Raw genomic sequence first — 12,863 nt, 5'->3', positions numbered from 1 at the left:
AAAAATGCAGACAATGTGCAACACCATTGAAAAGCTAGTAGGTATTTGTCAAATCGGATTGATATATAACAGTAAAACTAAAACAATGATATATTGATTATTATTAATAATAATATAATAGGATTAATAATATAATGACCAAACAAAAGCAGGTACAGTTACAGGAAGAGTATGTGTGAAATTGTGGTGGCTCACAATAGTTAACATAGTAAAGACATTCACCCAGGTACCAGAGGGCTTGTGCCTTTAAGAGCTAGAGTTTGAAATGGTTATTTAGCAATCCAGTTCTATAGAGTTTATATGGTTTCCTAGCAACCTTACAGTTTCATTGTGTGGAGAGTAAACGGACTCAACTCACCTCAGTCTCCAGTCTGATCATTATTATTTACATCTCCATAAAATAACGCAATGTAATAATAATAATAATAATAATAATAATAATAATAGATTTTAATAGATTTGATTTATAATGCACTTTACATTTGACGGACAAAACAACTCCATCTGACGAATGCTGGTTCTGTTTATGTAGCTACAAAACAGATGCATAACTTACGATAGATTACATCATTATTAATAATAATACATCAGTTTCATATAGCGCTTCATCAGAGACACTCGAAGACGCTTTACATTTCATACATTATTCATCATCCACTTGCCCGTGGACACAACAGATTGGAGACTACAGATCCAACCATCAACCTTTCAGTTACTGGACGACCTGAGCTACTGCTGCCCATTAGCTTAGTTGAGTTTTTGATCATGCAGTAAAGACGAAGGAACACGTGTCCTGAACAACATTGATGGAAAGCACATTTCCAGTGAGTGTAATTTCATTTATGAATAATTATCCTGGTGTATTTGGGAACATTCTCAGTTGTGTTGTGACTGACAGTGGACTGGGCTGAATTGTCCATCTTGACTGATACATTATTAAAAACACTGTTGATTGCAGAAGATAATTCTTGTGACTCAATATAGGTTGTTGGTTAAAAGTCATTTCATGAGAAGTTGTCAGACCTCAAAAAGACTAATGGAAATTGTTGCGTTGATTTTCTTTGTTGAGCCAAAACATTTCTTTTTAGAGTGGCACTGAGACTTGAGGAATTAAAGGTCAGGTCATCAGGTCAGTTTTATTAAGTCACCAGAACTTGAACACATCAAGTATTATTTGTAACTTTACTGTAGCTAGTAGTTAACAAGCCACAAATGTCACATACATTTTGATTCTATAGATTTTAGATTTGTGTAACCATGACGTTGAGGCGTTCTTCTCATGGTCCTTCATCACAGTCTCTCCTGGCAGCATGGTTGACCTCAGTAGTTGGATATTGTGGTAAAATGATGTAGGGATAAATGACAGAAACAATATGAGCCATGTTATAATGAGGAGGGTTACAGGATGTAAATTCACAGCCTTTGGAGAAACTGTCATGACACAGACACATACACTTTACACTCACTAAGCATTTTATTAGGAACACAATTACACAGGCAGCTCATGTAATATACAGTGTACAGTGATTAGCATTAACTCTAAAGAGAAGAGGTTCATTTCACTGTCACACTCTGATCATGTTTGTTAAATAGTGGAGACACACTGAGCCTCGTTGTTCACACACTGGCTCTAGATATCACTGCTACCAGACAAACTAAGACTACATTCACATCACTGAGGTTTTAAAACCCCTGTGTCATGTTGATGGTGCATTCAAGCACATGACTAATGCTCCATAATGTCAAACATGCACAAAAACAATGATACACACTCCAAAAAAAAACAAACAAACAAGAGCACCTGACTTAAAGTGCAGAAAAATGTTAGCTGTTTGATAAATGAGGTAAAGAGATTTCCATGATGTTTTTATGAACAACAAAAGCATCGCAGCGTACTGCATATAACGGTATATGTGATCATATATAGCTGTTCATGATTCTAATGAGGTACTGATTTTCTCAGCTGCAAGTCATGCACACAATCATATTTACTTTGTTTTCCATACAGAGTTCTCCTCAGTGCTTTTAGCACATACAGCAACTTGTCTAATATCAACTTAAATTCCTTGTCAACAATCTCCTCATGTGGTATTTGCAGACTGAGTGAGGTTTGAGAAAAGTAAATGTGAATATTTAATATTAGATACAGCACAGAAACAAAGATAAAATGAAAAGAAAGGTTTGTTTTACGAAAAGAAGAAACAGCTCTGATCAGCTACATACATGTTTGAATAATGACATGAATCATTAAATCACTTGAAGAAACTTTTCCTGAAATGCAAACTCAGGTAATGGAAACAAACTTCAGTAAATCTCTGGTATTTCTCTATTGAAAGTCATGGTGGTTAAATATCTGAGTGAACTGACTTGAACCTTATCTATAGTGAAGTTATTTGGGAGGTTCCTTTATATTATAGAGAAAAACATGAGGACAAATGTTCACTGGTTAGAATCACTTTACTCTAAATGACTCTTTGAGACTTTGTTTTGCCTTTTCTGCTGTGACATTATTCCAGGTGGATGGAATATCAGCAGGCTCTGCTTCATATTCTTCAGCAAACTCCTTGTTGTACTTTGTCATCACATATTTCCAGTAGTCTGATGCCTGAAGGCTCACATCTGGACGAATAACCCAGTCTGGGAAGATTTCATGGTAACGCTTGTAAGGGTGCCATTCTTTGTTTGTCTCACTGCAGCTAAAACGAGTTTCACTGGTCACCAATGATGAGCATATGTCAGTGACAAGTTTTTTTGATTCATTGCACCTGTATGTTCCCAGACCCTGTGGCCGATGCAGTGAAGTAAAATGCTTCGTATGGTCTTTTCCTCCTGCCTCACAAGGAGTTTTACAGAATGGACACTGTTTGCCACATCCAATCACTCTGGTGAAGAGTTCATTCTGGGGCTGCACATGAAGATGTGGTAGTTTTGTTTTGATATCTGATTGTTTAAACTTTTCTCTAAGAGCTTCTGCCATGTCCGTCACAGACACTATGAGCCAGTCAGCAAACTGTTCGCAGTTGGCATTGTTCAGGATCATGAAAGCACCAAGAGCATCCTGGGAAATGACCAGTTTATCTCCAAGTTCTTTGCAGATTCTTTCAACAAATGTCTTCATGTCACCACTCTTTCCTGTTTTGGCCTTTTTGATGGCGCCATTTATGCTGCTGATACTTGACTGAAGATGTCGCTCCTCAAACTCAAGTGTTGCAGAGCAACTTGAAAAATACTTTACTATTTTTTCAACTATTCTTTTCTTTACAAAACTTTCATAACAGTCATTGTAGCTCAAATACTCTTTGAACGTGTCATTTTTAAGCAAATCCAGTAAAAGTGAATACTGGAAAGACATCCTTGTGCTGAACTGCTCTTGTTTCAGCATTTCATCGATGATATTAGGACCCAGAGAACGATTGACAAAGACCTCAACTGCAGGCTTCAGGCATTGGTCCGTGAATTCTTCTGCCTTCTTCTGGCACTGGTCTCGTTCTTGGAACACATCTTTGAAATCAGCACAATATTTTGCCTTGTTTTTCATCAGGCATCTATAGGGGTCATTTACTTGTATGAAATCTTCTTGCATCTTCTGGAATTTTCTGGCTGCAGATCCACAGATGTGCTGTTTTAGGGAGACTTCAAACTCCATGTCTATCTGAACATCTGGATTGTTTTTCAGACTCTCATCGATGATGTGTAGGATCTCTTGGATGTAAGTATCATGGTAATTGGTCTTTCTGTTCAGTTTTTCATCCACAGACAGAGTGCAGGCATCTATGATCTTGTCAGCCATGTTTTGTACAACCTTGATGTGATCTTTAAGACTGAACAACTTTCTCAGTGTCTGTTTAAATTGGTTGTAGTATCCTTCAGCTGTATATTTAAAAGGCTCCAGTCCACACTCTCTCAGGTTTTTCTGACTCAACAATTCACTTGCGTGACCTCCCCTATGTGACAGATTTGATCTGAGGCAGTGAACTACTCTAGTGAAGACATCGGTGGCCTTAAGTTTATTAAAAGACAGTTTCTCCAGTGTTTCCTTCCACGTCTCATCAAATCTTTTGTCCAGCTGTTTGTCTGTCATCTGGACTTTTCTCTTTCGACATTCATCAATTAAAGCATGCACTGCTTTTTCAATTTCTTTCCTATGATTCTTCTTGATCCTGTCGAGTTCTGTCATCCCAGTTTTGATGTCAGCTGCTGCTGTCAGCTGATCAACTACAGATCTCTCCATTTCTCGTCGAAGGCTCTTTATACTGTTTGAGAACTCCTCTTTGTATCCTTCAACCAGATGGACGTGATGTTCTGTTTGCTTGAAGTACTCTGACAGATTGTCTTGAAGCTTTTTCTCCCATGTAGACAGCTCTGTGGAGGCTTCAGTTTTCAAACTTGTCAGAAAATCGCTCATGTTGGATACCTGAGAGTTATCTGCAACTGTACCGAAATTGGAAATTCTCGTTTCTGTATTTGTCACCCAGGTATACATTTCCTTTTTACATTCCCATTCCCATTTGTTGTATTCTGTGCAGAGCTTCATGTATGCGTCAGCGACCAGGCTGTTTCTGAAGCTGAAGATGAAGTTTTCATGCATTCCACAAGCTCTTCACCCACTCCTCAAACTCATCAATGTTATTGGTAGATGACTGACAATCTCCCAGTAGCTTGATGATGTTCTTCTTGAGCTCATATACAGCCTCACTGTATCCTGCATTGACTGGCGCCATTGGTGGGTTTCCATTCCAGAGTCCAGGAATGTACCAGTTCCCCGTGTCTGGACAGTACTCCATCACATCAGTGAAGCTCTTGTTCTCCTCTTTCCGTTCCATTTTTGCTGCTGCCTGGGTCATCTCATTCAGCTGTTGCAAGAGCAGTTTCCTGTCTCGTAAGTTCTTCTCATGAGCGGAAACATCCGACACGTTCTGGTGAACAAACTGACATTTAGGCTTTTTACCCACCTCCTTCATCCTGAGAAAAGCATGCACAACTATTTGGAGGATGTCCTTCATTTCTACTAAATTCTCCATTGCAATATTAATAATGGTGACATCACTCAACCCTACAACAAGTGTTGCAAGCTCATTGTCATGCTCATAACTGTTGTCCAGCTGTGCCAGCTCTGGGGACTTTAAGCCCTCAGTGTCAATGATCACCATGAAGTCACATTTCAGAAGTTTCTTAGCATCTTCATTGATTCTGATGAGCAACATGAAGGCACCTCGAGTGCATCGACCACTGCTGACTGCAAACTGCACTCCAAACATGGTATTAAGGAGAGTGGACTTTCCCGTGCTCTGAACTCCAAGAACGGTGACAACTTGTATCTTGTTTTTTGAAGATCACCAAGACATTGAGCTGTGAGAGAACAGCACTCACCCATCTGAGAGGTATGTTGGATGCATCTCCATCTACCAGCTCAAGGGGAAATCCATCAAGCAACAGTTCAGCACAGAGTTTGGGTAAATGCTGTAATTGTTGACGTGTTTGGTTTCTCTTTGGAAGAGAAAGTGAAGCCTCGTAGATCTGACCCATTTCACGGAAGAAGTGTTCAGTCCCCAGTGAGCTGTTAGAAAGCTGTTTGTCTATTTTCTTGATCTCCTCTTTGTTTTCAGGATTCTTGCATTTTTCTTTGTACCGCTCCCTGAGTCCAGACAGTTTTTCACGAGACACGTTATCAAGGTTCATTCGCATCCATTTCAGAAAGTAACGTCTCTCTGTCCCAGAACTTGATATTGCATTGATGAAGCATGTCATAGCAGTGGACATGTCATAAGAGTTTTGTTTTTGACGCAGTTCTCTTTTCTTCACCTGAAGATCACTTTTATACTCCTCTATGTTTTTAGATCCAACATTTTGAAGCCGGAATTCTTCCTTCTCTATGCGAGTCAGCTCCTTCCATATTTCACCTTGCAAGGGAAGCTGGTCTTCTTTGTACTTGAGGGCATCTTGGATTTCTTCAGTGATGGCATCTGCATTTTTCTTTCCATTCTTGCACTCTGAAGCATCTTCATCGACCAAAATCCCAAGTTCATGGGCAATGTCAGCCATCTGCTCTATTCGCATCTTCACTTGTGAGTTCTCAACTACATCACTGACTGCCTTCCTCAAACTTTTGACAAAATCTGCATCATTTTTCTGTTTTGTCTTAATAATGATGTTGTTGTTAGTCAAGCCCAACTCATTTTTTACCTTTTTTACATCATCTTGACTGAAGTTGTTGCCCTTGTGGTTACCCACCAAGAAGATCTGTGCCTTGCCAGTTCGGTTCATCAGCAGATTGCACCCAGAGTCTAAATTGTCAAAGAAGACAAAAACTGCTGCAGATGTGTGACACAGAAATGAATATTGGGTTTCAAATGAAGCAATGTCCCCACGGAGGTTAGCAACAGCCACAGGTTCACTGAAAATGTCCATGTTCTTGTTTCCACCAGGAAGATACCAAGTAATTTCAGTCAGTCCATTGGATATTCTTCTTGGACTGTCTCCACCCTCCATGTTGTGGTGAACAAAAGTGTCGTGGTATTGGTGAGAATTGCTCAGGAGCTTGTTGAGGATCTCAGACTTAGACAAGGTGCACTCACCCAGTCTCACAAAAGAAACCATGGGAAGCTCAGAAAGAACAATTCTCTCTTCAATGAAGCCCTTGGAGTCTAAGAGAGACTGAGGCCTGTACTTCTTAACAACGTCTCTCATGGCCCACAGCATAAGTGTACACTGCTGTGTGTCACTATTAGGAAGCAGCAGAGGCACAGAGAATTGACACATAGACATCTTGAGAGTCATTTCCTGCTGCACAAAACCATCAGAGCATAGAAAGAGAGCAGTGATTAAGTCAAGGGGGTTTAGCATGTTTGAACTTTGCTCATCAAAAATAGCATTATCATCAAAATCAAACTGTGTAACCTCAGATGCCGCATCACAGTTTGACTCACTTGCAAATGTACAATTTACATTCCTTGCTGACACATTAACCATCACCAATTTCTTTAGAAAATACCACGCAAGGTCTGTTTTGGACATGGCAGGTTGTTCATCAGTGATGGTTTTCTCATCAATCTGAAGCATTCTTTTGAGTGTTAGTTTGTCTCTGTAATAATGGTCCAACCCCAGATCTTCCAATAACTTCTCCAGGTGTGTCTCTGTGGATATTAAGACATGTGTTATTTCTTAGCAAAAACGAGATTATAAAGTTAGTTATTCACTCGTTATCTTAGATTTGCAATTCCAAAAACTGTGCATTCCAGCAGCAGAATCTCATCCCATGCTTGAAACATGGGGGTGGGTGGTAATATCCTTGTTTAAACCAAAAAAGAACACCTCAGAGCCTCATAACTGAAGCAGTTCTGGATGGAGTAACGGACTAAAATTCTTTCCAGCCGTTACAGACGACTGATCACCAGTTACTAGAAATGTTAAATTGCTGTCAGTACTGCACAAGAGGGTCATGTATACTGAAAACAAGGGATCATATACTTTCTAACAAATGATTTATTTTATTTTAATTTTAGCCTTTATTTCAGCCTTACAAAATGCTACAAGGAATAAGCTAAAGTACACTAAAACTATACCACTGAACATTTACCATATTCTGTAATCCACCACTTATAAACTAAATACTCAAATGCAACTTTAATCCAACAGAATCATTTTAATTGTCAATAATTACTACACTGAAGTGACTTCAGTACAACAAGACTATTCAAAACTAATTTTATATACTGCCATATCTACTTTTTATATTAGAAGTGGACTTGCCATCACCTCTACTCTGATTTGTGTACAACTTGCAGAGCTGACTGTAAAAATTTTGTTAAAAACGCAACAAAGTATAAATATAGAAAGAATAAACCAGAAAACTGAATATCAGCTGTAGCAGTGCTAGATTCCTACTTTGTAATTTTTAAATCATAATCTTGGAGTCAACACTTCTCTCATTCAGAGATACAGGAGATGTCTCAACAGCGCACTGTTTCACACAGAGCGCCACACTAGTTGAGATCTGTCAATCTAAGCTTCCTGTGTGCAGTAGGCCACGCCCATATCGCTGCTGAGCCAATCACAAGGCCACATATTTGCTGACTCTGACAGGTTTCCTGCAACCGGCTAAGAGAAATATTTGTATTTGTACTCGAATAAAATGCAAAATTGGTATACATATCCATGAGTTACACTTCTGATTTAGGATATGTAATTGTAAAAAAAAATAATTCTTTAATTAGCCATTATAATATGCCATTGTGTATGTATGCATATGCAATACTGGTTGATGTTTACATTAAATGCAGCTAATAGAGGTGACTTAGGCTGACTTGAAGGGGCAGAACATGACTGTGATGATGATGATTTGGTGCTTGTGGGAGTTTGGGGGTTGTTGGCCCCCTTGTCCCTTGAACCCTCTTACCCAATTCTCAACATTTTTCTGTTCGCAGGATATTAGTTACATGATGATACATGATGCATGTTAAAGGGAATCACATCCTTTGGAAAGATTTAATGCAGCACCTTGTAGATTTTATCACCTTTCATTTTAAACACTTCAACTGTGATTAGTTTTTGCATGTTACATCAAATCATATATATGTGTATATACACTATATATACACACATAATTACGTGGAGATTTGAACTTTCATTAAAGCATGTATTTCTTTTACTTACTTGGGTGTGCAAATGTGACATCAGGCGAGCTCATACTGTGCTCCATTTCTTCAGGATCTTGGAAGGAGTGTTGTTGCCCAGCACCAACAGGAGTGTCCATGTGAGGAGACACTAGATATAATAACATAAATATAAATAAATAAGTAGCTCATACACGTTATATACTGGTAGTAGGCAGTAAAAATCAAATCATATCAAGTCAAGTTTATTTTATCATAAAAATTATCTCTTTTTAGAGACAGTATTTTACAACAGAATTTACAACTTCAACATTTTACAACACTTTTCCTCTGTTTTCAGTTTCTCGGTGTCTCATAACAGTTTCCAAAGACTATCGTAATCATGTTTTTTGTTGACGGTTTTACGTGTTCGTGCTTTCTGATTGTTAGCTAAGCAGTGACTTTGAAGCCAAGACTTGACATAGACATCTGGTTTGAACATTTTGAGTGGAGGGCCAACACACATGATAAAAAGCAAGGCAGACATGCTGCTACCTCCTCTCTCTGTCTTTCCACTACGAAAACAACAAAATAAAGAATTTGCCTAATTTCCACTGACATAATGAGCTTTAGTAGGTGGCCGACCTATGTATGAATTAAAAAAAAAGGGTCTAAACTCAACATGATAGAATCGACATGAAGAATAATCAAACCTGTTCCTTCTCCTCCTGTTCCTTCTCCTCTTGATCCTCCTTCAAGAAGAAATAATGTGAAATGCTAATAAGTTTTACAAGTGGTTAAAAGGACACGAACCTGCTCTTGGATAAGAGACAGCATGTACAGTATATAGATGATCACATTTACCATATTCAATGTCTGTAATATTAAATTACAGGCCACAGGAACAGACCCCAGAAGGGGGAAAAAAACAGTTGGAGATACTGTTAAATGTCACCTGCCTTGAACGTCAGAATTTTAGTTAACATTTCCACTTGTTTTTGTTGCCTGATGAGTTTGATTAACGTTAAGTAAGGGTCAATGCCCGACGAGGTGTCCATTATCAGAAATTAATGGCCGGCGCGGAGGCGTGAACCGTCTGACACGAAGCAGAGGACGGTTGCTCCCGCGAAGTCCATTCATTTCTGATAATGGACACCTGGAAGGGCATTAACCCACTTCTACCATGGTCACTTATGAAATAAATCAATATTAGGTCTATATACGTTTTTGTTTGTTTGTTTGTTTTTTAAGATTTAAATCATAAGTTTTTCACAAGAAGCGGCTGAGAGGACTATTTAACGTTACATTACGTGATACAGAGCATCACTTCAGAAGGCCAGCGCACTTATTCCCGCGTCCACAGATAGTTTTCTAAATTGTTTTAACTGCAAGAAACTTCTTCAAGTTCCGACTCAGGGATACGAGGGTGGTGGAAGCTGATGTCTTTCCCACTCTTCCTGTAGCGCTTCAGCATCGCCTTGAAAACAGCATTACTTGTCGTGAACACCGTGTCGCTAATGATGTTTACGTGTCTTAAATGGCGATTAATGCCGGCTCTCAGACTCCTAACACTTGGTCGACTGGACAGAGTCTGTGTCTATGTTTCTGTTGCCACGGTTACCAAAGCGTTTGAGCCAGCGCAGTGATTTAGAACTGTCATCAGGTAATTTGACCGGGACGTCTTTATGGGTGTCCATTATCCCTTTTTAATGTACACCCCGCAGCCAATCAGAATCGAGGATTCACCCGGACCATGGTATAACGTGAATTAATCTCAGCTAGCTTGGAGGCTACACGGCTAGTTTGGAAAACTAGCTGTGTTATTATTGTGCATGCAACCTGTGATAAGTAATGAGATAGCTCACCTGTAGTTTTCTTCTTTTTTGAAACGTTTTTGACATTGCGTCGTCGTTTCATGATGACGTTGCAGTGCAATTACTCCTCAAGATGTCGCTCCCTCTGGCATCAGGCACCAACCTATTGAAAATAACAATCATGTTGCGTCATTTCATGTTTTATTATGTCATGGCATCAGATTTTATTATTTATTTTACTCAACACGCACACTCCCTAATGATGAAATAATATCATATAACTATAAGTTATGTCCGATATTTACTGTAAAAATGGGAGTGATTAAAAAATTAATTACATGGACCATTTTTTTTTAATTTCCCGTTAGCAAAACTGTCACTTTAATATGGCATCATAAAATGTGACTCTGTAGTCACGGTGTCGTGCTGGCTCATACTCATAAACATAAAAATTCTCATTTCAATTCAATATAATATTGTACAAAGTTGTAAGCAGGGCCACCGCAAGCGGGGCGGTTGCTCATCTGAGTAAGCTAAAACAGCTAACACTCTTGAGATAAACTCTATATCAGAGTTGTGTTGCCAATAGCTGTGTACGCAAGCCCTATTTGTACAGGATTAGTTTTACCTGAGGAACTCTGGTGGTTTGTAATTATCACAGAGGCCGTCTGTGAGCTCAACCCTGTGCGAATCGTCCATGTTCGTGATTTGTTAAGTCAAAATTACACCGCAAATCACCTATCATAACTCTGGTATCAGTGCGAATCGACATCGCTGTGATTTAGGGGTGAGTTTTTACTCTTTCATGACTTTAGTTTGATTTGCGGCTTCTAAGAATTATGAATCCTGTGCTATAATTGAAAGTGTGGACAGATATTAGCAAAGGGGAGATATCACGGATTGACCTATTTAGACAAATGAAACCATCAAATCAACCATTAACAAGTTCATCTGTGAGAGGAGCTGATTTAAATACTGACAGGTCATTGGTAAGTCTTCCCTGGGATAAATAGTATCAAAAAATATATTTTTATCCCCCATTATAATTTGAAAAAGTAATTATAACTGTCTCTGACACGCTGTGGAGTGAGATGGAAAGTAGCAGAGCCATAACAGCTGAAGGTGAATTTGAGTAAATTTATCCTGTGTGAATGCACCAAATGAAACACAGATGTAGGAGGTAATATTTGAATCACAGGGCGTCCTCAGATAAACCTAATCCTGTGTGAATAGGACTATTGATGCTAACAGTGATGAAAATAACTTATGTTGCCTGTGGATCATTTTATTCTGTCCAAACGACTGTTTTGTATTTAGAAGTAGAGATACTAAACATGTCATTGACTTTTCCAGTATAAATGGTACTTAAAACAAAAATGAAGCATTTAAGTTGTCACTGCTGTTCATTAATTATTTCAATGAGATCTTAAATGATGAGCGTTAGTGAAGCACACACTGATCTGTACTTGCATGAAAATATCAAAGCAAACACGTGTGTGGGGGAGGGTGGGGTGCAGAGTGTCTTGAATTTCCGGGGTTTAAAACAGGAAGGCGGGGAACTGTGGGTTGTTGAAACTGACCCAGTAGACGCATGTAGTAAAAATGAAAGATCATATAATTTAAACGCGACCTCTGTTGATTTGGGCTGAGGCTGGAGTGAGAACCAAAAAAGAGTACAGAGAAAGTCCTGAAATAACTGCCTAAACACTTGTCCAAGAGCAGTTATCTTTCCTTTGAAAATCACTGAAAAAAAAAATAAAGTTGACTAAAGCCACTCACCTTGCTCAGTGCACATGTTCCCATTAAAAACTGTGATTCTTTCTTCAGATGGTTGTTTCAAATCATGCCTCATTTAACTTTGCTGTCACTGTAGAGGAAGCGCCTCCCTTCGCCTGGTACGACTCTGAGGAGCTGCACTACACAGCACTCCTTTTATTTGCTCGGTGAACTCACTTTCACTTTTGATTTTGTTTCCCGGAAACGATACCACGGTACTACTACTTCTCCTAGTTCCTCACTAAAACAAGAGAAGGGAGAAATATGCAATATCCATGAGCAGATTTACTGTCTTTGCTTGTTTTGGATCTGGACCTAGCTGTACAGACTTACAGATGTGGATTGCATAGGGTTATTTCAAAATACAAAAAGCATGTAGACATGTTGGCCTTTGGTACATATTTAAAGGAAGGATTTAAGGAAGTTGTTTCACTGAGTGTATATAACATGTTTTTAATTGAGATGTTTTTGAGTTACTCCTTTGCTGTATCCATGATACTTATAGAATTACTAAACTACAAGAGAGTTTATTGTCGTGGATTAAATAGTTCCACACTTTATGCCACGGTGGGATTATTATTATAATTATTAGTTACTGGTGTTTGTTCTACGCTAATATGTCATGACTTTGTGAGTTCCTGGTACGAGGCCCCTGCAAAGTCTTGGGGTTTTGCTGTTGTAG

The 12,863-nt window shown here is 38.8% G+C and overlaps 1 protein-coding gene across 1 annotated transcript; it reads right to left on the bottom strand.

The window, feature by feature from the left end:
• Nucleotides 1-1,455: 1,455 nt before the first annotated feature.
• LOC125017355 (up-regulator of cell proliferation-like) lies at nt 1,456-12,306 on the bottom strand. The gene is given in 7 exon segments (XM_047600386.1): nt 1,456-4,583; nt 4,585-5,333; nt 5,335-7,133; nt 8,653-8,763; nt 9,305-9,343; nt 10,457-10,568; nt 12,185-12,306. Coding segments are annotated over 6 exon segments (4,881 nt in total). The 5' UTR covers nt 10,509-10,568; nt 12,185-12,306; the 3' UTR covers nt 1,456-2,452.
• Nucleotides 12,307-12,863: the final 557 nt, after the last annotated feature.

Source organism: Mugil cephalus, chromosome 1 (assembly GCF_022458985.1).
Source record: "Mugil cephalus isolate CIBA_MC_2020 chromosome 1, CIBA_Mcephalus_1.1, whole genome shotgun sequence".
Classification (NCBI taxonomy): domain Eukaryota; kingdom Metazoa; phylum Chordata; class Actinopteri; order Mugiliformes; family Mugilidae; genus Mugil; species Mugil cephalus.
The sequence above is the reverse complement of the archived record's forward strand: the minus strand, read 5'-3'. Positions and strand labels throughout refer to the sequence as shown.